Source organism: Diplotaxodon limnothrissa, linkage group LG22 (genome assembly GCF_057381915.1).
Source record: "Diplotaxodon limnothrissa isolate DT_005_m linkage group LG22, D_limnothrissa_male_GT1.1, whole genome shotgun sequence".
Taxonomy (NCBI): domain Eukaryota; kingdom Metazoa; phylum Chordata; class Actinopteri; order Cichliformes; family Cichlidae; genus Diplotaxodon; species Diplotaxodon limnothrissa.
Window position 1 is genome coordinate 5,794,947 of NC_140616.1, and position 24,024 is coordinate 5,818,970.

The 24,024-nt window shown below is 39.8% G+C and overlaps 1 protein-coding gene across 1 annotated transcript in view; it reads right to left on the bottom strand.

The window, feature by feature from the left end:
- Window positions 1-354: 354 nt before the first annotated feature.
- Window positions 355-24,024, bottom strand: part of LOC146609264 (class I histocompatibility antigen, F10 alpha chain-like) — a 217,268-nt gene continuing 193,598 nt past the window's right edge. The window contains exons 5-9 of the mRNA XM_085346277.1: window positions 4,433-4,702; window positions 2,973-3,245; window positions 1,872-2,180; window positions 624-728; window positions 355-431 (exon numbers count right to left, since the gene is read on the bottom strand). Coding sequence (XP_085202403.1) covers window positions 355-431; window positions 624-728; window positions 1,872-2,180; window positions 2,973-3,245; window positions 4,433-4,702 — 1,034 coding nt within the window. The remainder of the gene's footprint in view (window positions 432-623; window positions 729-1,871; window positions 2,181-2,972; window positions 3,246-4,432; window positions 4,703-24,024) is intronic.

Sequence of the window (24,024 nt, forward strand, 5' to 3'; positions counted from 1 at the left end):
GGATTTAAAAATTGTTATGCAAATGGGATCGCAGGCACTTCCATTTAGAAAGGTTAAATAGCTCTGTGTTTTTTGTGAGATTTTGCATATACCAACGCAAAATGATCACAGATCCATCCTGGCCAACCCACTGAAAATTTCCTAGTTCCGCACTGGACACGGACCCTTAGAGTTATTATAACTTTTCTCCACTTTCACACCACTCGTGGCTACATAAATGAATCATAAACATGAAGCTTCTTTCCAAACATCCTTTCAAAATAATAAGATGAAAAAAGATTTTCTAAAAAAAAAAAAATCCAAAATCAAGTTTATATAAAAGAACACAAGAGTTAAATTTAAAAAAATAGAACACTATATAGACGGTGCCGTGATGGTCTCTTGATTCAGTCTCACAGAGGCTTCAGTGCTGTTCTCAGGAGCTGTAATGTCTACAGAAAAAAATAAAATATTTATAAATCATTGTTTCATGTCCGGATTTTGTGATTTTAAATTCCTTACAATCAAACTTTCTATTAAATAGGAAAGAAAAAAAGTCTAACATATACTATGCTGAGGAAATCATTTAACTGAGCCGTGTACTGCAGCTGCTCACTGACTGATGAACTCAACTCCTCGCTCACCTTTCTTCTTTTTGTAAACAGCAAATCCAACAGCAGCAATGAGGATGAAAATAAGAAGAACCACCACTGTTGCAATGACTGGAGCTGTCATGTCAGAGGGATTATCTGCTCCATTGAAAAACACAGAAGATAAAATTTGCAGATTAAGCAGGTTAGAATAGAAGAACTTTATAAACAACATAGGGGAGGTCAGGGGAGGTGATTAAACTATAACCTCTATAGGAGTCTGGTGTAACTATACATACAATTACCATGTAAAGGTGCTATGCCAGGCAGGAGTAGGACCAAAATGCAGGACTCATGGGACGACGCAACGACGGGCAGAGGGAAACATAGGGCTTAAATACACAAAGTATGACCAGGGTATCGGAAACAGTAGGGAAACATAGCTGGAGTATATCTGACATAATGAGGGAGGGAGGAAGAAAAACTGACAACACTGAACACAAGACTTGGAACTGTCAAAATAAAACAGGGAATATGAGATATTGACTAGGATTTGGACTTGACACTGTGACATGGAGATATGATTGACTAGGGGGAGAGAGAGAGGGAACGTGGAGCACAGGGATGGCATAGAGACAGAAAACTAAAGACTAGGAACTATAAATATAGCAAAAGCAGAAAACAATAAAGAGAAGCAAAACCATGAAAACCAAAAAATCAAAGAATGTAAAGTTAAACCACAAACTTAAGTCACACACTGGGTTATAGACCCAGTACTATGACTGAAACACTATACCTAGATAAAAGAAAATGTTTTTCCGTTAAGCAGAGCAGATGCACTAAATTTATATTGTTACATTTTTAAGCTCTTGTTTTCATTTGAATAACACCACATATATTCAGCAGCAGTTCCCCAAATATCAGGCCAAAAAATTAATAACCAAAGGTTTTATGGATTAAAGACACTTTGATTAATTTGAAATATGGAAGTTCAAAAATCACTGTCAGGATTTCAGGGTCTAACAGTGAAATTTAAAAAGTAGTTTGTTAACATTAACAACAGTAACAGCTTGTATGTGTGGAACCAGAAAATACATTTATGAGATACATTCACTGAAAATTAAATCAAATTAAAATTTTAGGATTTTTTATTCTCTTTTATGATCTCCGTTAGTTTTTATTCTGGTAATAACTAATTGACATCAGTGTCCAAACAAAAAACAGGACAAAAAATTCAAATATCAAACTACGGTATCTGCAGACAAAATAAATTAAATGCGTTTCTCACAACTTTATCATTACCAGTTCTCTCTGCCTGGTTGGTTCTGGTTACTGTTTTATCCAGTTGGATGATGTTCTCAACACCAGAGAGCTGAAACACACAGTCGTATCTGCTCCAGTCTTCAGGTGTGACTGATGAAACATTCAGATCAGCACTCATCTGGAAGGTCCAATCATTGTTGGGGAGGATGTCTCCAAGATCCACACCCTCATGAATCTCCACGCCATCTTTTTTCCAGAACATCATGGCTTTGTCAGGATAGAAACCTGTAGCGTGGCAGGTGACTGGAGAGGAGGGAGTCTTCTGGAGGAGAGACACTGAGGGAAGAACTGGAGAGAGGGAAGGTTGGAAAGAGATGGCATGACAATGGATGGAAGTAAATATAAGAGGAAAAATTGGGAAAAACGGGAATGAAAAACAAAGATGAAGACATTTAATAAGGAGATATTAAGAAAATATATTTTATGAGAGAAGCATGTTTAGTGTACATATTAGATGAAAAAATAACACAGTAGCAACAGACAATATGTCTGGCTGGAACTCAAATCAAATTTTTGAATTATTGAGTCATTAGAGCCAAAGAGTCACCGGCTTTTCAGCAGCTGTATAAGGCTGTATTATGGTATACTTATACCATAGTTTGTGTAAATGTCTTTCAACTATCAGTTTTAACATCTACCAGCAGCCAAAATCACCAACAGGTTAAAATGGGAAAATGACCAAAATTATCAAAATAAATCACTGGCATTCCATCAGTGCAAGCAAGGCAACCAAAAATGGATATCATTTGAAGGCAAAGTAAAAGTCATCCCTGTCCTTTCATCTCACACAACTTCTGTCCTAAAAGCTTCTCCCATGTCTGTTTGCTGGAATCAGGATTAACTCTGCTTAAGCATGATCCTACTGGGACCTGTGTGGACCATGTGTTTTCAGGGTATGTCTGTGTATTGTTAGACTGGAGCTTGTCATGCTGAGAGGCTGACAGCTTTTTTCTGATTGTTTGCATAAGTACGTAGTGGATAAACCTCTGGTCTGATGATTGTTACCAAAGGGATTTGTCTAGATAAAGAGTCACTTTTGCGACATGGAAAAACTGGCTTTAAGCTCAACGAGGCTTCTACCTGTTTTATTCAAGGCGCTGCTCCCATAGTCCAAAAAGAACTTCAATGTGTTTGGTATTACGTCACGGAGGAGGGTCTCTGCGTATGTAATTCTGTCACCACCCATCATCTGTTTTGCACTGTAAAGCTCTGGTTTCAGCGGGATCCATGTCTTTGTATTTAGATCAAAATCGAAGATGCCTTCTCTGTCATAACCGAAGTGTAAAAAGCTTGTCACCTCGCCAGAGTTTTTATTCCATTCATTACCAATTATACACTGCAAAATGTGAACACCTGGAAAGACAAAGAAAAACAAAGACTGTAATTATCTGTGTTAATTGTACATTGTGATGCATTTCTGTTCTCAAAGTCTGCATTGTGCTCATGAGTCATGTTAGATTATCTGTAAACCTTTATTGATATCTCTATTGGACCATAATTAGAATCACAGATGAATCAAAAGGAGGTCTGATGTGATTATTCAATATTAAAAGAAAAAGATTAAAGACTAGAGGTAAAGACTATTCCAGCCCAGACGTCAGCTGATATATATCTAGACTATAAACTGTAAGAAGCAGAAAAAATGTTAAATGTTATAAAGGCACCAGCTAAATCTAACTAGTTTTTAAAAAGTTAAGATTTAGAACAATGAAGTAATTAGGACAAGTAAATGTATGTTTTACATCAAGATTCTTGGTCTCAATTAAGAAGCCCAAAAGTAAGGCTGTAAATATCAAGCAAGCATGCAATTTGTTTATAAAGGGAAAAAAGAAATAAAGATGGGTTTTAAGACGCGTTTTTTAAAAAAAATGGACAATGAAGGGCCCTCTCTAATGTGCAGGGGCAGGTTAGGAGCAGCAATAGAGAAGGCCCTGTCCCCTCTGAGCCTCCTCTTGAACCTGGGAGCAGCTTGTCAGCTGACCTGAGAAACATGTGTGTGTGTGGGGGGGTGATTAAGGATGAAGAAGCTCAGAGAGGTAAGGTGGGGCAAGATGATTTATGCATTTAAAAACAAACATAAGAATTTTAAAATTAACTCTAAGATATAAAGGCAGCCAATGGAGTGAAGCCAGGATGGGAGTTATGTGCTCTCTTTTGCAAGTTCCAGTTAAAAGTCGAGTAGACCCATTTTGAACTAGCTGTAGACGAGAGAGAAGACCCTGTCTTACTCCAAAATACAGTACATTACAGTAATCCAAACGAGATGAAAAAAAAAACATGGATTACTGTTTTAAAATGCGGCCTGGATAAAATGGGTCTTACCATTGTCAAGTGCCTTAAGTGATGAAAACTGGACAATAGCCCTAATTTGAGTATCCAATATAAAATCACTGTCCATCTTAAAAAACAAGTTAGTAACAATAAGTTTAAAATACACTGACAATTTTTAAGTCATTAATTATTTTTAATAAATTTTACATTAATCAGTTTTGTTTAGATATATCTATGATGATATGACAGAATCAAAGAAAATACTGTACCTCCGCTTTGGTTTAAATGTTGGTTCAAATCAGAAATCAAACTTGTGTAAAAGATTACGTGGACCTCAAAACAGTCTTGCGTGAACAACTCCAAGATATCCGGTTTGTCATCAAATAATTTTTTCACCCAATCCTGTCTTGGTTCCAATATTTTCTTGCTGGCATCACAATAAACCACTTCTATGCCATCAAGCACTCCAACATACATGTATTCTGAGATGTTTGGGTGTCCAGAGCATCCAGTGACAAAATACTTCAGAATATTGCTCACTGTAGGACAAAAGTATATGATGTTAGTAAATAACTCAATAAATGTCTAGATTTTGTGTGCACATGATCTAGCTTCGCAAAGAAAGAAAGTATTCCTGTCTAACCAGATTAAAAGATATTGTGCTAAAATAAATAGAGTAGAATTACATGAAATGAATGAAATATTAAGTGAAGTCAATTCATATGCAAATTCATTAGAAACCAGTTTGTCGTGTTTGGCTGGCATCAGGCATGGGTATGTTTTTTTTCTTTCAGTGGTAGGATAAGGAAGTTGTATGTTGGTTTTATTCTTTTCTTTCTACGTGCCCAGTCTTACTTATATGTAATTGGAAATACATAATAATTACACCAAACAAACAAAAAATGTTTAGTTCAGTTTATTACATAAAATATTGAGGGAGTGAATGGTGCTGTAAAAAACGGTAAAGTTTTGGCACAACTTAAAAAACCTGAAACGAAACTTCAAATACCGAAAAGTACACGGACCGCATTCGAATGCCCCCCTTATTTCAATATTTCTATACACCTCCAATTCATGATAAACGATTCTTCTCATCTTTACATCCTTCAATCCCTAATTTGAAATCTTTAAAAAAAAAAATCCCCCAATGTCCACTAAAGTCATATTCAAGGATTGCTGATTTTCTTGGAATTAAAAAACATACCAAATATAAAACAATAATTTGTTATTTCAAATGCAGTATTCTGAATAATGAATACATTCTCTTAACTTTATACTGCTCTGTAACATTTGTTTTAGTGAGTTTGATTCTGGAATTTTGGTTATGGTGAACCTGGATCTTGTTTACAAGTTATTCACACAGGAAATGACAGTTGGACTCATGCAAACGTGTGAATGGAGCTCACACAGCAGTATCAGTCTTTCTCGTTTTAACTCATCTCTATCCCAGTAATCTTTCCAATAAGACAATATATAGGAGACTCAGGAGACCTTACTTGAATCTCCTATAGAAACTGTGACTCTTGTGAATCCTTGAGAAGAGGTCAAATCTCCTTTGTCTACAATTTCTCATTATTATTTATTACTTAAAAATCACCACAGGAGGTAGCAGTATCTGATTTGGCAGAGTTTGACACCAGATGCCCTGGCATTTCTCCAGCTGGAACTCAACCAGCAACCTTTAATCTTTTATTCATGTCAGAGCATTAATGTCTTTTTTAAAAGTAATTGTCCAACAGCCAAATAATTTTTTATCAGAGTACTGCATTTATTTGTCATGTCTGTTGCAAATCAGTTTTAAATCTTTTTAACTTGAACAGTTAGATTCACCTGTCTGCTGAGACATTTTAGCTGCATTTTACTAAGAATAGCATTGCCAAGTAAATTTAATATTTTTTGATTGTGGATCATGATCTTACCTGCAGATGCAGGGTGACAAAGAAGGAATAGGATCATTAGCTTCACCGCCATATTCAGCGTGTTGGAGTTAAACTGAAGAACTAACAAGAGTCATCTGGTTTTACAGGCTTGTTTAGTTTGAAGGTATTTCCTGGTTCAGGTTACATTTTCAGGTGTGTTCAACTTCAGCAGAAACCAAACAAGCCTTCACTCTTACTCATACTATTTTAATTTGACTGCCAGCAGCTTCTTTTGTTCAATTAAAGAGGGTTAAAACGTGTTTGTACCTGTTCATGCCTGTATGCATGTGTGTGTCTATAAAACAGGTGGAGAAAAGAAGTTTCTTTATTTTATCTGTCCTGCAGCAGAGTGAACATCCCCTCTGTATAAAGAGATCATTTGAAGGAAATGAACATGATTTATTGAAATATTGTTACTAATCTATCCTTCATTAGCAGATTGGATTTGAACAATGTTATGAACTTGCTGGAGTCAAGATTTCAGTGGTAGCAGAGATGAACCAGGTGGAAATTTGGAAGATGATCTCCATCTAACAAGGATGAGGTAACGATGTGGAAGAGGCATGCTGTGCCATTATTAATCTAATGACAGAGGAGCACAATGAACAGAAGTTGGTTGGCTCACAGAAAGAAGAAAATGACTGTGGCGGAGTGATGATGAAAAAATTAAGTTTGACAGAACTCTGAACAGTAGATTGCTAGATGTCTGGGTCATCTCCAAAACTTCAGATCTTGTGGGGTGTTCCCGGTCTTCAGTTGCCAGTATTCATCAAAAGTGGTCCAAGGGAGGAACAGTGGTTAACCAGCAACTGGGTAATGGGTGGCTACACTCACGGATGCACATGGGGAACAAAGGCTCGCCCATGTGGTCCAATCCAACAGTTGAGCTGATGTAGCTTTAACTGCTAAAAAAAATGTTTTTTAAAATAACATAACATTACTGTAATCAAGTTACTTTTTCAAGTAATGAGTAAAGTAAGGGATTACTGTTGTAAAAAAGTAATTAGATTACTGTTACTTTCATATAAGCTCCCTGCGTTACTGCAATACTAAACGGTGATATTGTTTGTGAGAGTGTCTCTTGACAATGATGTAAGCGCATGCGATGTCCGTGGTAGAAACAGATGTGTGTAGATCACCAATGGATAATTTGGAGTATGGGAGAGCGTAAGACCATCCAGCATTTAAAGCTTTGAAGTACTGACCTTACTTTGAATTTGATTCAGTAAAAAGTGACAAAAAACCTGAGCGTCCACAGTACACTGCGTGGGAAGAAAACATCTTTCTACAGCATAAAATTATACTTCAAATCTGAGCAAGGTCCGAGCATGCTGCCACAGGAATGTTAAGCAAATCTCGTCAAGTCAAAGATTGTTGCATAAAATTTAATTTTTGCTTGATGGAATGTGCATAAAGTTAAAAGATTAAAACTCATAAAACAAGTTTTAAAAAGAAGCTTTTTCATTTGATTCAATATTATATGATGGATTGTCCAGACACAATAGAATTGGGCTGAAAGGTCTATTGCTTTATTACTGTAACAGAACCATGGTTGGTTCTACGGTTGCTGTTCACACGCGGCTGCGGCTTTCCAGTCACCAGTCGAACATGCACACCACCAACCGGTCCTGTGCGTCCACCTCCCTTGAAGCAGCACCACAGACAACCCCCAACCACATACGCCCATCGCCTGACTGAGGCCGGGGAGGCCGAACCTACTCCCCAAGCAGGCGGGAGAGGGTATCAGCCCTGACTCTCGGTGCCCCTGGCCCAGAGACAGAGGGCAGTGTTAGTTCAGGTGGCCACCCACTTATCCAGCAGTGGCGGTAACAAGGTGGGTCACCTGTGGTGGCCGTGGTTCTCCTGAAGTGATGGCCTCCAGCGGTGGCAGAGGGCACCCAAAGATTTTTTGGGTGGTGTTAATTACCTCTTGCTCAGCCTTCCTGTTCTCAGTAGTGGCCTCTGCATACCAAACACCCAGGCTGTAGGAGAGCATGCTCTCCACTGAGGAGTGGTAGAAGGCCAGCACAGCTTCTGGTCCAAGTTATTCTTCCCCAGGACACGGAGGAAGTGCAGCTGTTGCTGAGCCTTCTTTACCAGGGCTATGGAGTGTTGGATCCAGGTGAGATCAGCAGAGATGAGAGTGGGCAGAAACCTGAAGATCGAGGCAGATTCCATCCGTTCTTCATTTCTAGTAAGAGGAGGTGGTCCTGTTTGGTGGTAAGGATGTCTGGGATTATGGTAGAGCATCCTCACGTAGCTCTTCCTTTTGTCCACATGGTTCAGTGCTCTTTGAAGGGTGATGGGATCCTTTGTGGACTAATTTGCTTTATAAGCAAACTGGTGGAGGTCAAAGGCAGTCTCTAATGTGCTGAGACACTATCCACTTAAAACAAACAGGCTGCAAAGCTGCAGACCAGTCAGGGACTCCATTCTCAACCCTGTCCACTGCTAAAAGTTCAGTAGACAGGAAAATAATGAGCACGTGAGCATCAGACCTGGATGACAAAGCAAAGAAAGAAGGTGGCCTGGCCTGATGGATCACGTCTTCTTTTATATCAAGTGGATGGCCAGGTGCATGTGAGAAGCTTTTGAATTTTACTGTACTTTAAAAACGGGATCTAATTTTATCTGCTGACTGCAAAAAGTTCCTCATTTATTGTACATATTTATTTAACAACTCACTGCATTTATAGATGAAAAGGTTTTTATTATATTCCTGTGTACATCCCTCCCTCCTCCAATGTCAACAACAGGAATGAGGCACTGAATGAACTGTACCAGCACATCAGTGAGCAGCAGACAGCCCATCCTGATGCTTTTCTCATCCTGGCTGGGGATTTCAATCATGCAGACTTAAAGTGCGTGTTTCCAAAAATACAACAACACATTGACTTTCCAACAAGGGGAAATAACACACTGGACTTTGTTTACACCACCGAGAGAGGAGCTTACAAAGCTTTTCCCCTCCCCCACCTCGGCGCCTCAGACCATATCACTGTCATGCTAATGCCTGCCTACAGACCGCTCGTTAAAGTCACCAAACCGGTTCGTAAGCGGATACAAGTGTGGCCAGAAGGGTCTTCAGAGGCTTTACAGGACTGCTTCAACACCACAGACTGGAACATGTTTAAGCAGGCTGCCACCTATAACAACACCACTGACCTCCAGGAGTACGCAGAGACTGTTACTGCCTACATCAACAAGTGTATTGAGGATGTAACAGTCACGAAAACCATAACTGTCCGGGCCAATCAAAAACCATGGATGACAGGAGAGGTCTACAGGCTGCTGAAAGCTCGGAATGTTGCCTTCAGAGATGGAGACGAGGCAAGCCTGAGGACAGCTAGGGCCAACCTTTCCCGTGGCATCAGAGAGGCTAAGAGACAGTACTCCAGGAAAATATCGCATCACTTCAAAGACAGCAGAGACTCACGGAGCCTGTGGCGGGGCATTCAGACCATCACAGATTACAAGCCCCCACCACAGACCTGTGATAGCACTATCCCCCTGCTGAACGAGCTGAACACTTTCTTTGCTCGCTTTGAAGTCCAAAACAGCACCACTGCACAGAAGACCCCACCCCCTCCTGGTGACCAGGTGATGACTCTGTCCCCGGACAGCGTGAGGAGATCCCTCAGCAGGATCAATGCACGTAAAGCTCCGGGTCCTGACAACATTCCTGGTCGTGTACTGAGAGACTGTGCAGTGGAACTCACTGATGTCTTCACAGACATCTTCAACATATCACTCATCCAGGCTGTCGTCCCCACATGTTTTAAAGCCACCACAATCATTCCGGTTCCAAAAAAGTCATCTCCCTCCTGCTTTAATGACTACCGTCCTGTTGCACTTACTCCCATCCTGATGAAGTGCTTCGAACGACTAGTCATGCAACACATCAAGACTGTCCTGCCCCCCTCCCTGGATCCCTTCCAGTTTGCGTATCGGCCCAACCGCTCAACCGATGATGCCATCTCCACTGCACTCCACTCAGCACTCACACACCTGGACAAAAAAGACTCATATGTTCGAATGCTGTTCATAGATTTCAGTTCAGCATTCAACACTATAATCCCCCAACAGCTCACTCAAAAACTGGTCCAGCTGGGGCTCAACACCTCACTGTGCAACTGGCTGTTGGATTTCCTCACCGGAAGACCTCAAACAGTACGGGTCGGCAGTAACACATCCAGCACCATCATTTTAAACACGGGGGCCCCGCAGGGATGTGTGCTGAGCCCCCTCCTCTTCACTCTGCTGACCCATGACTGCACTCCATCATACAGCTCCAACCTCTTCATCAAGTTTGCGGACGACACAACGGTGGTGGGTCTCATTAGCAACAGGGATGAGACCGACTACAGAAGTGAGGTGAGACGCCTGGCCACGTGGTGTGCTGACAACAATCTCTCTCTGAATGTGGAGAAGACAAAGGAGATTGTTGTGGACTTCAGGAGAATGCACACCCAACATGCTCCTCTGACCATTGACGGAGCGTCTGTGGAGAGAGTGAGCAGCACCAAGTTCTTGGGTGTGCACATCACAGAGGATCTCTCCTGGACGTACAACACCACAGCACTGGCCAAGAAATCACAGCAGCGTCTCTTCTTTCTCCGCAAACTAAGAAGAGCAGGAGCACCAGCCCCCATCATGCACACTTTCTACAGAGGCACCATCGAGAGCATCCTGTCGAGCTGCATCACTGTGTGGTTTGGAGCCTGCAATGCGTCCTGTCATAGAACCCTCCAACGCATAGTGAGAGCGGCAGAGAGGATCATTGGTGTCTCTCTCCCCTCCCTCCAGGACATTTACAGCACCCGTCTCACTAAAAAAGCCCTTTGCATAGCGGCTGATCCCACGCACCCAATGCAAAGCTTCTTCAAGCTGCTGCCGTCAGGGAGGAGACTGCGGAGTCTCCAGGCCAGGACCAGCAGGCTGAAGGACAGCTTCATCCATCAGGCTGTCAGGAAGCTTAACTCCCTCCCGATTCTGCCCCCTCTCCCCTCTCTCCTCCACGGTCTCACTGAACTCTGTCACACACACTCACACACACACACTCTCTGACTCACTCACTGGCCTGCACCAGTTACCAGTCACTTTGTGGAGCATTGGACTGCCATTACCTCATAAGACTTTGTGTTACACTATCTCATACCGTACATTACCAAATCTCCATTTGCACTATTTGCCTATTTGCACTACTCTGCCTGGTTTGCACTCAATGTCATTTACCCTTATATTGTATATTGTATAGCTTTCTTGTTATATGTAAAATTGTATTATATTATTTAATTTTTTTTACTTTAAAATATTTTACTTGCATTTTTAATCACTCTTATATTTAAATGTTCATTTTCTATTTTATCTAGGGATTGAGAGTAACGAAGTTTCTATTCTCTGTATGTCCTGTACATGTGGCAGAATTGACAATAAAGTTGACTTTGACTTTGACTTGATTATGAATGCAGTTCAAATTAAATATATATATTGAATATATTAAATGTTCAATATTCAATGTTCTGCAAATGGTAGCTCTAATTAATGTTATCGTTATTGCCCCCCTCCTCCCTCCATTCCCTGGACTTTTTTGGGGGGGGGGGGGGGGGGGGCAACAATAATAATAATAATAATAATAATAATAATAATAATAATAATAATAATAATAATAATAATAATAATGTGCGAAAAACATACACACAGTCCTTTTCTTTTTATTTATTAAGTCACTCTTTTGCTCATACCTCTTGTTGCTACTTTAAGGTAAGTTATCCATTGTGTTGTGTTGGTTGTGTTGTGTTGTGTTGTACATAGTGCCAACATAGGACAGTTTTTGTTGTACTATTGTACTAGGTATGACTGTGCAATGACAATAAAGAGTTATCTTATATCTTATTTTTGAGATATGTTAGCTTAGCGACCTTCCAACATTTGTTCCCGCTTGCTTTGATTTGAACTTTTTCCAGGTTGTTTGCACACACAATAGTTAGCAACGAAAGATTATCCGTCCATCCATTCATTCATTTTCTTCCGCTTATCCGGGGCTGGGTTGCGGGGGCAGCAGCCCAAACAGAGAAACCCAGACCTGACCAATCCAGGTCAGGGACGAGTTCCTGCCCCAAGTGGAGGAGTTCAAGTATCTCGGGGTCATGTTCATGAGTGATGGGAGAAGGGAGCGAGAGATCGATGGATTGGTGCAGCGGCTGCAGTGATGCGGACGCTGTACCGGTCTGTTGTGGTGAAGAGAGAGCTGAGCGTAAAAGTGAAGCTCTCAATTTACCAGTTGATCTACCTCCCTACCCTCACCTATGGTCACGAGCTGTGGGTAGTGACCGAAAGAACGAGAACGAAAGATTAATTGTTTTAAAAATAATTGAGTAAACACATATAGATCTAGTTGATCTGAATTTTCTAAATATTGCTGTACATATTTTAAAACTGATGGTGTTGTCTGCGTAGCTGTCACTCGCTGACGTTTATTTGCTGAGGTATGGTGTCTGTGGTGGAAAAAGAAAAGGAAGAGATGAAAAACTAAGTTTTGCAACAGAATTATTAATTGCAGTTCAATAGGGATGAAAGAACTGAGTATGACTTAAGGAGAAAAAAGAATTTGAGGAATAAGCAATTAGTCAATTAGACTCTATTGAAACAACATAGAAGCAACATAGATTCCCTACAATGAAAGAAATCAGGACAGGATTCCCTTGAGTCTACACACTGGTGGTAGTGAAGATGAAGAAGGGGGAGGCTTTGATAAGGCTGTTTAAGTGACCGTGATGAAGTGGAGATGCGGAGGATCACATGAGATGACAGTCTGAAAGGTGTAACGGTGACAGAAGAAACCTTACATTGAAACCACACAGAACAGAGGCTGATTGGCTCACCAAATGCAGTGAGAAAATGATTGGACTACAGTAGTGATGAGGGAGTTTGACTGCATGGAAAGTCATGAGGATGAACAAGTATGAAACACAAATGCCCAGGAATGCAGCCAGAAAAGTGACTAGAGATCTTCTTTGTTAAACCTGCAGATAAGTGTCATAAACAGGAAATAAAATTATCTTGAGCACATTCTGAAGAAAACAAGTAAATACCTGCCTTATTCTAGTTATTCTGGTTGAATGTGCTGCTTGGTTAGCCAGATGGGCATTTTTCCAAGTCTGCAGTGAAGAGGTGGAGATTATGGGGGTAGGTCATGTGATACCGTGCAAGCAAATGGTGACATTGTGGAAAAAGGTAAGACAATAAGGCTCTGGTATTTATATAAAGAAGAAGTGCACAAGAGAATAACAGGGGGCTGTGTTTCTACCAACCAATAAAATTATAATGAAATAAAAAAGTTGCGGAGGAAGCTGATGAATTAAAAACACATGTACAGCCACCAAAGATATATGGGATCATAAAGTTTATAATAATTCTGTGCAAGGATTAATGATACTTTGAATAAGAACAAGATAAAGAATGAAGTCATTATGTGATATTGTGTAATCATGACTGTGATAGTTTGAATTGTTTAGAAATGAGTCTTTATTCAGGTAAACATGCTTCACCTACCATATTTCATAAAACCAGGAAGCAGTCCTACATTCGAGACTCTTATCTTCAACGCCACACTTTTCCACAACAAAATGAAGACGTTTCTGTTACTCCTGGGTTGTTGTGTTAAATTTGCAGATATGATCACATTTTAGACATTTCATGTGCACTGTGTGTTTGTGTGTAAGTGAGTTTAAATGTCAGGAACACTAAAATCCTTAATTTAACACCTATTTTAATGGATGTAGCAGCACTGGCCACAGCAGTAGATTGTGCACCATTCCTTCACCCTCCCCCCCCACCCACCCACCCACCCACCCCACACAACTTGTGCATGTGTATGGATGTGCTCATATGTGTGCATGATCTTCTGTACAAGGCATCATTACTAGTGCATGTGGAAAGGTGTCAGTGAAAACAGGTGGTAAAGACCCTTTTAAGATGGAAGCCTTGAGTCAGTACGTGTGATGAGTGTTAAAACAATCTTGTCTTCAAAGGTTTGACATCAAAAACATCCTCCCCTGTAAACCTTTGCATCCCTTCTGTTAACAGATGTTCATGAGGAGATTGTACCAACAGCTATCTATTATTTGTTAGGGTTGAAAAGCCATGGATGGGAAATGTAGCAGGTTAGTATGGGACTTGTTTCAAAAGGGCTTGTCATCAAAATCACCCCTCCCGCAGGAACATGCAACAAACTCATGTTTTCTCTCTAAGGTAGATACCAAAGTACCAAAGCACCCACCACGTGCAAAAATTGATAAAGTTGTTGAAATACTTTAAACAGTAGTCCTGTCATTATTTTTGTTAGAAATGTATGATTTATGAAGTTGCGTTAAATAAGTACATTTTTCTTCCCATGCCACCATGTAGTTTAACATTATAATTAAGATGCTCTGAGGCCAAATCAGAGGTGTGTGCATTTTATTATGTATTCTCTTTATAGAAAGCAATTTTCCTTAAAGGAAATCATTTTCAGGAAGGCCTGTAGTTTTGCCTGTGAAACAGAGATCACTGTCCTAAACATTGGGTTCAATGTGGTCTCACTTTCCATTATCCGTATTGCTCATGGTTTAACACTCATTTTCATAAGATGACTTTTATGTCTAGAAATTAAAGTATTTAATTTTCCTTTGTTTGTTTTTAGCATGATACATCAGTTTCCATCCCAAAAATCGAAAAACTCTAAGAGTACCTCTTTTGTTTTTCTTTTTCAAAGGTTTTAAATCATAGAGTGAGCTGTAATACAGTTTTTGAGCGCTGCAGTAGATTTTTCTAATGTACAGGTTGTGATCAGCTGATCTGGGCTACTGTTGCCCTGCTGTTTGTAAATGTCAGGGGTTGTGTGTGGAGGCGAGGAAGAGATGACCCAAGCGCTGGACTCACGGTGCAGGATAATGGTGTTTTATTGTAGGTAGGCTGGATGAACAGAACATCAACTGAAACGACTGACTGGGTGACTGAACTAACTGGCTGACTGGACTGGACTGGACCGGCTGGCTGATTGACTAAACTGAACACGCATGCGGAAAGTCAAATGAGTCATTGATGAACATGCTCTACACCAGCTGAACTTAATCAACAAGTGCAGCCACAAACTTGGGAATACTCTGAGCTCCAGAGGTTTCAGTGGAGAAATACTTCAACTAGTGTTTCACTGTAAAATTATAAAATCAATGTGACTTTGAATTAGGAACATTGTTTTTATACATACTTTCTTGTAGTATAATTAAGGAATATTTTTGTCATTAACTATTTAAATTAACTTGGCTTTTCACTCCAGACAGTTTTCAGTGAAACATTTGTTTTGGGTTATAATCATTAAAAATGAAATATTTCTGTATTATTCATTGTGGTAATCATTCAGTAACCCGCTAAATGCTTTTGATGAATTAAATGTGTCTCCATAACAATGGTGTAAATAAAGTTGCATTTTAATCAGTCACAAATTACAATACTAAAACAGGGCTCTATGTATACAGTCCACTCAAGTAAACCTGACTTTTCTGGGGCTGATTACATTTTCTCCACCTTGAGAATAGGTAAATACAATTTCAGCACCTCATAGTAAAACTCAAAGTCTTACAACAAAATTATTCATAGTAGTTCAGCATGGAGAGACCATTTAAAAAACTGAACGTGATTTAAAGAGAAACAGAATTTGAGAAAGGAGAAATTTGTTAATTAGACTCTAATGAAGCAGGACAGGATCACTCCAGGTGATCTGGGATTTCATTGTGCCTTTCTGCTTTACTCTGCTGGTCTCTCACGTGTCCATGTAGTTCAACAGATGGCAGGTTGGGAATGTAACGATGAGACCGGGGATATTATTGCTCATCAACAGTACAGTTATGATGGAGAAGCCTTCATATCTTTGGCCCTGAAGACTCTAACATGGATTACTCCAAGGCTGCAGGCTGTTGCCACCAAACATGACTGGGATGGAGATAAATGCAGATATGAATTTTAACTTTTTTGTGAAAAGCAGATTGTGTTTACAGTCACATGAATATTGAAATATAGGAAATTGGACTTTTTCTTGCAACTGTACGTACTGTAATTTGTTATAGACATGATTCAGAACCACAAACAAAGACTTTTTCAGATTTGCCAGTAGTTATTACCCCACTAAACACACAATATTAAACAATGACATTATATCTTGATCATATAAACACAAATATCTTTATTCTTTCAATTTCTCTGAATCTCCAGTTCCTCCCCCAGTGTCTCTCCTCCAGAATACTCCTTCCTCTCCAGTCAGCTGCCATGCTGTGTCAGGGGTTGCTGAGTGGATGTGGAGAGAAGGACTCAAACGCGGGACTCACGGTGAAGATGCAGGGTGTTTATTGTGAGGGAGGAATGACGAAAACAGGAGATGGCTTGCTGAACGGCTGACTGATCTGGACTTGGAAGGCAAACATGGGGCATAGACAGCAGTGACAACATTAATGACGCGACGCTGACCAGGAGAGAACTGAGGACTTAAATACACTGGCTGAACAATGACTGATAGGTGACAGGTGAGTGAGCAGCTGAACACAATTGAACTAACGATGCATGGAATAAGAACTAGAACATAATGCACACAGAGTAACGTAACACAAAACAGGAAGTGGAACGTACAGAGGATAAACAGTGGACATGAACTGAAAATACTGGGTCACCGACCCAGGAACCCTGACATGCTGCAGGTTTCTATCCTAACAGGGTCGTGATGTTCTGGAGGAAAGATGGTGAAGAGATTAATGATGGTGTGAAAAAAGGAGAAATAATCCCAAACCATGATGGGACCTTCTACACAAGTGTCGATCTGAATGTTTAATCGGTCACATCTGAAGACAGGAGAAGATACCACTGTGTGTTTCAGCGCTCTGATGACAACATCATAACCAGACTTGACAATGAAATGATCAGAACAAACTGAGGTAAGTCTAAAATGAGATTTAGCAGTCTTTAACAATGCCAATGTGTTGTTTTAGTTCAACAGAGATCCAAACATTATTATCCTCATCATTGTTGCTCTGGCTTTTCTTATTTTCATCATCATCACTTTCAGAGTCGAATTGACAAAAACAAAGAACAGTAGGAGACAGTTGTGTTTAATTATTTTAGAACTGTGTCTAAAACAGTCTACAAGAACTAAGTAAACTAACAACAGAGTACTTATGATGGAAGATGGGAAAATATTTTTTGCATTTCCCCAGTATTATCATTAGGCACTACTTAAAATGACTTATGTTGTACTTAAAATTATTTTCAGTATAATTTGTGTTTCCTTTCCTGTTAAAGTGGATGTGTTGCATTATTTAAAATTACTTACGCATGATTTAAATTTACCTATATACCTATATTATTTAGTTAGTTAGTTTTACCCCCATATTCTACTGTACTTACCTTCAGGTGTTTGTAAGTTAATAGAATTAGGTATAATTAGAGGGGACTTAATCCCTCAGTCACAGGCCACATTACCAAGTGTTACCATGAGGTCTCATCGTTGTTTATGATAATAATCATTTTTGATTAATATTGTTTTTAATATTGTCACCAGGGTCTCAGAACTTTCAAGCAAATCAAATACTTTAGTAATTTTAAAGTGAGTATCATCAGTATCTTTACAGAGGACAAAGAGGAGTGTCTTCACTAACACTGTGTTTCTGCCTTTACAGCTCCTCACAACAAGGCAAACGGACACTCCAGCCTGCATACCAATAATTAATGCATGCTGAGATACCAACTGTGTACACTTTTGTTAAACAACTTTCATAGTTAATTTGTCAAACTGTTACATTTTATGTGTTTTTTGGTGGGGGTTACGTTACCACAGCTCACACATCACAAACACAATATTCTAACATACTTCCCACCTTCATCTTTGAAGAAGAAAACTATAAATAGCCAGAGAGTCTGTGTTCACCCGTAACGAGTTATTCACAGGTGAATGTTGAGTGTGGAGATGTTTCCATCAGCTGCCTCTAGCTTTATTCCAGTTTTACTACATTTTTAAAACATTATTCATTTGTTTGTATTGAACAATGACATCTACTGACTTTTTTAGATTTTAGACTTATTTTAAGCCCTGTAATTTTGACTATTGGACTTTTGGAGTCACTGTTTTCTAATGTGTAAGTGCAGTCTGGTTTTATATTATTTTAACTGAAATGTTAAACTTGCTATGTGGATTTCTGATACTTCTCTTTTACTCTTTGACTTCCCAATTATATTTTTCAAATTTCATCTTGTTCTAATATGATGCATAATCAGCTGATGAAAATAGATGTCATGAACAGAAACACACTAAATGTGTGAGAGTGAATGAAACCTGTAACAAACACATGCCACCCGACAATTTTCATTTAAATGAATCCTCAGGCTCAGTGTGTGTTTTTCCATGTTACCACCAGAGGGCAACACAAATCCGACATCTCTGCCATAGCGAAAGTCCCAACAGAGGAAACAGGCTGTCAGTGTGTTTCCACACCTCTGGCTTTTCAGAGGGTTTATGTTTTTTAAGGCAAACATTCAGTGTGGCACTGAAATTAGTCTTTTATTGTTTTGTTGTGTTTTATTCTAGGGGAGTTATACCTATCAGAGGAAAGGTAGCTTCAGTCTTCTTGTTGTCAGAATAATGATCCAGTAAAATAATAAGTAGATATTCATCTATATTTGCTGATATATTTAGATTTAAAACTGGGGAAAGTAAATTATTTAAGTTAACATGATTCCGTATAAGTTGGAAAACTATCTCAATCAAACACAGACATTCATGTTTTCTTACTAGAAGAGCACAGATGTAGTTTTTTGTGCCTTTGAACAGTTATTTTGTTGCTTTGTTTTTTCCTATTGATTTGCATCAATCTGATGAGTTTATGTGCTGATAAACATCTTAATCAGTACAGCAGCTAAATACTTCCATTCCACAATTTTATACATTTTCTGGAACAAAAATATTACCAATTACATTGTGTTTGTAGATAGCTACATAGATAGAGATAGATTCTCTTCTCTCTGGTTGTACTCACACACTCGTAGTACTGTTATTAGTTTTAGGGCTATTTTAGTCAAATCCAAAGTGCAGTTCAAACACTAAAAAACAATAAATGTTTTTTTCATAGTTGGAGAAACACGGGAAAGACAGATGTCAGACGCACTCCCAGACAGACAGACCTTTGAATCAATCAATATCCTTGTCACTGAGTAAAGTCTACTTCAAGTTCACACGTTCTCAGGGGCGTCTGCAGCCGGCTGCTCATTTTGTCCAGGGGAACTCCGCTGACCCCTGAGCTGCTGCTGGGGATTGTCCTGATGCAAATCAGGAGGGAGAACCAATTCATCGCAGCACAATTCGATTAGACATCTGCATATTGAGCATCTGCACCCCTCGAAAATCTGCCAATACCTACCCTCCTCCCCCTCGCTGGCCCCCCATGAGGGTAGCCCCCACGACCCCGGGGCCAGCCTGTGTCCCTGCTCCCCACCCACCTCCCCTTGTCTCCCTCTCTTGTCCCCTCCTGACCCTGTCAGGCCCGGCTACAATACCTGACCCCGCCCCAGAGACGGGACAAGTGGAGTTCAAGGTAAATGTCCCTTTCTCTGCGTCCGTCTGCGGCCTGCCCTGTGTGGCCTCTGTCCGGCCGTTGTCCGATAATCACATGCACCGCGCTTTTTTTTCATGCTTTCTCACACACAGACACACACACACTCTTTTTTTTTTTTAGAAGACATGACTTCATGACATGAAGGCTTTCCTTTCTCTGAAGCTCTTCCATTGTAATCATTTCTGGCTGCTGGCTCTTATTCAGACATTTCTGCTACTCTTTTTTTTTTTTTTTATTGATTCATCAGCCTCTTTCAATGCTGAGGAAAAAAAGAGTGAGGATGTCAAGAACTGAGCCTTACCACACACAACGCATACCTTAAAATCTATTAGACATTAAATTATAAGTTTAAGCTTTTAAAGAAAGCAAAGCCTCAGAATGCATTCAAAAGATGATCAGATTTATTCACATTTACTGTTTCACACACACAAAAAAGAAACTTTAGCTCTGTGGTGCAAACATGTTGCTACATGATGTGATACTCTGTGTCCACAACAAACTTTTACACTAAAAACGATAAATGAATCTCTGAAAAGTCCAAAAGCTAACCATCCACGTGATGGTAACTTACAGACTGTGTCTAGATTTTAAGGTGTCCACCCTGATAATAAATGACTTTTGCTACTGACATATGAAATCATGTATGTGGCCAACACGACAAGGATCAATTTGAAAATAATTTCCTTGATATTTAACAGGGATGTTTAGGTTTAGATCTTTTGAATTTTTTACTGATGAAAGTTTTATTCCATCTTTGAGTCTTTTATTCTGCAGTGCTGTAGGATGCTGTTGTTGTAGAGGGGAAGAGATGTATGGTGTGAGCCATGTGCAGCAGACAGTTGTTCAGTTCAGATATTCCTTCCCCTCCTTTGTGTCTCTGATATGGATGCTGGGGTCAGTGCTGACCTGTATGTGTGTCTTGTGATTTTGACATTACATTTTAAAACTGAAGCTGGAACTTGACACCACAGGCAGTGACTCTTATGTAACCTACCAGAGACAGACAAATGTTTGCAGGTGCATCGTAACTCTCCCAGCAACCACAGCAGTCTCTGTGGGTATATAAGATAAAGTCTTTATTAACTCAGTCTAACAGCCAGTCCAAACAGACAGAGACATCTGAGAGGACTGACTCTGGTGTTTAAAAATATATTTAAGATAATGATAGTAAATTTACCTTTTGCCTCGACCAGAATCAGGACAGTAGAGTTACTTTCTTTGTATCTGTGCAAAATTTGTTTTTATTTCTCTGACTGTTCATTAGGTCTCAGACTTGTTAAGCTTTGATCAATACAAAGACTCAAAGGAGAGGAAAACTTCAGCCTTTCTTCTTAAAAAGTGGAAGTAAAGGTTGAATAAGCTCAAAAACTTGGGTTTTGTAACAGAAACATTTGTTCCTGTGTTTTAATTTACTTTTTACAAAGAAGAAATGTAGTGTGAAACATTTATGCTGACAACAGCGCTCCAAGTCAGCAGAGAGGAACTCCACAGCCAGCAACAAATGAGAACAGGAAAGTCACTCTGAAAACGTGTTTAGTTTTGGTCATAGAAGCATTAAACACCACTAATGAAACAAACACTTGAATTTATCATGCAGAATTCAAAGTTAAATGAATTGAATACAGATCCCAATGGATATTTAAAGGCACTGGTATCACCATATAAGGTATAACAATGTATTTTATTTTTTAAAATAACTGAATATTAATGACTTTCTGCAACTTTCACACTTTGCACATCCATCCAGCAGATGGATTGGAATGATTGGCAAACTGGTTTTAGGACTTTAGCCATAGGTTAGAGACATCACTGCTGCTGTTTTTAACCTACTCTACTCATTATAAATGATTTATTCCTTAATCAGTGAATGTGTCCCTGTGACTGATGGGCTTTTGAAGACTCGGGACTCGCTTCTATAGGACCAAAGAGCAGGCATGGACTTGTTTCATCCACCTGTACTTCAGTGAAATTTCTCCAAACATTTATTGTAGGAATTATGGAAGTTTAGGCTGTAAGAAAAACAAGAATGAAGAGGTCGTGTAGCATGAACACATCCATCACTAAACTATAAACACATGAAACAAGTTTGTACGTGTGCGTCATTGCATGTCTGTTGGTATGTGTGCCTCAGATGACTTTGAACCTCCTCTTTCTTATTCTTGGCAGGAAGTGAGCGTCAGCAGCTCTTGGTTGTAAAACTGCTTTTGGTCGCTCTCCCAGAGCGCAGTGGCAGGAGAGAGGACAGAGAATCTCTGTGTCACCTCGCTGTGGCACGGGATGTGAGGAGATCGCCGGGAATGTCAATAATCGCTCAAACCGAGGACGAGCTGCTGCCTGCTCTCAGTGCAACACAACGACCTGAATATCAATATGAGAGAAATTAAAACAAAACATTTCAAAATAAGTTGATAAATCCTGTAAAGGTGAGTCACGTGCCCCAGATTTATTCATACATGACACTAGAGCAGGGGAGGGCAACTCCAGGCCTCGAGGGCCGGTGTCCTGCAGGTTTTAGATCTCACCCTGGGTCAACACACCTGAATCAAACGATTAGTTCATTACCAGGCCTCTGGAGAACTTTAAGACATGTTGAGGAGGTAATTTAGCAATTTGACTCAGCTGTGTTTGATCAAGGACACATCTAAAACCTGCAGGACACCAGTACTTGAGGCCTGGAGTTGCTTACCCCTGCACTGGAGGAAGATCCACCAGAGATCTGCATTCATATTTAAGGGTTGATGGCACCATTGCATTCTTTCTTAAACTTCAATGTACTCTCACAGTCAATGTGCTTGCATTCCTTTATTGAATTTGTGATATGACAAATAGTGACTTTTTTCATATTGATAAACATGAAACATTGTGTTACAATCATGTAACCATTGTGCCCATCCATTTATCCAACCAGGGTCATGGTTGGACTTGGTTAGACGAGCTGACGCTGGGTAAACGGTGGTGTAAACCCTGGACAGGTCACCAGTTTGTCACTGGATTAACAGAGACCTGCAGCAAGTTTAGGAAAACAGAAAACCTAAAATGGATGTGAAAGCACACAAGAACGTGCCATCTCTCCACCGACCAGCACATTCACACCAATATCTGCTGTCCTTCCCTAACTGAACACTGTGTATTTATGTTGCTCCACTCACTGTGGAGCTTTTTAACACATTAAGGTTGATTCTGAGACTGTGGCTGAGTCTATCTGCACATATTTACTCCCCTGGGCATGCAACTATAAATGGAGCAAAACCATATGGTGACTACACAGTATACCTCTTTCCTCGCCTCATATACAGATCACACCTTTATAATTTAAATAGCAAAATTTAACCATCAGACATGTCAGTGTCATTGTAAGCTGTGTGGCAGGCTAGGGTAGGACCCAAACGCAGCACTCGGAGACAGAAAGCTTAGCTAAAGGCAGCAGCTTTATTGCTGGAAAATAAAAACTAAAACTAAGTAAATGACTGATGATAGAAACAAACAAAAGATGAACGAGAACTAAAAATCTTGCACTTGACTACTAACAACTAGATGAGACTTGACATTACATGATGTAGTTTGAGAACATGAAGCTTACCAGGAACGCACAGCAAAAATGGAAAACATAACAACAAACAGAGGATGGGGAACAGATGGGAACACAACTGGGACAAATCTGACACAACGAGACAAAGGGGAAGCAAAAGCACACTGGACAAGGACTATCAAAATGAAACAAGAAGCATGACAAATAGGTAGACGCAGACAACACACGTGAGCTTGAAACTGTGACTGGGGGAATGAAACACAGACAAGACTCACAACAAACAAGAAAACACTGGACAGTGAAGTAGAAGATAATCACCAAGAGCAAGAAAGTAACACAAGCACAAAAACTGAACCTGATACAAAACCAAGAAATATTACCCAAACTCAAAAACACACACACCCTGAGTCACCAGGACTGTGACAGTCACTGCCCCAGCTTCCACCTGTGGTCTGCTGCAGGATATTTACTCATCACTCCTGAATTTTTAAAGCAAACATTTAAGGAGAATGATGAACTCAGACCATACATGCCAAAATATCCAAAAATTAAATTCTGTGTTTTTAATGAGCTTTTAAACACAACTATGTATTATGTGAGAGAGAAAAACTTCACACCTGAAATTACACATTTATGACAGAATTTACTATTTTAAACTGTATACCAGGCATCATGCATGCTGTCATTGTGATCCAGTATATGATGTCTTTCCTGTGGTGCACAGGAAGTGGTTCTTCTAATGGTTTGGTTGAAATAAGTCAATGGAGTAGAAGCCGCAA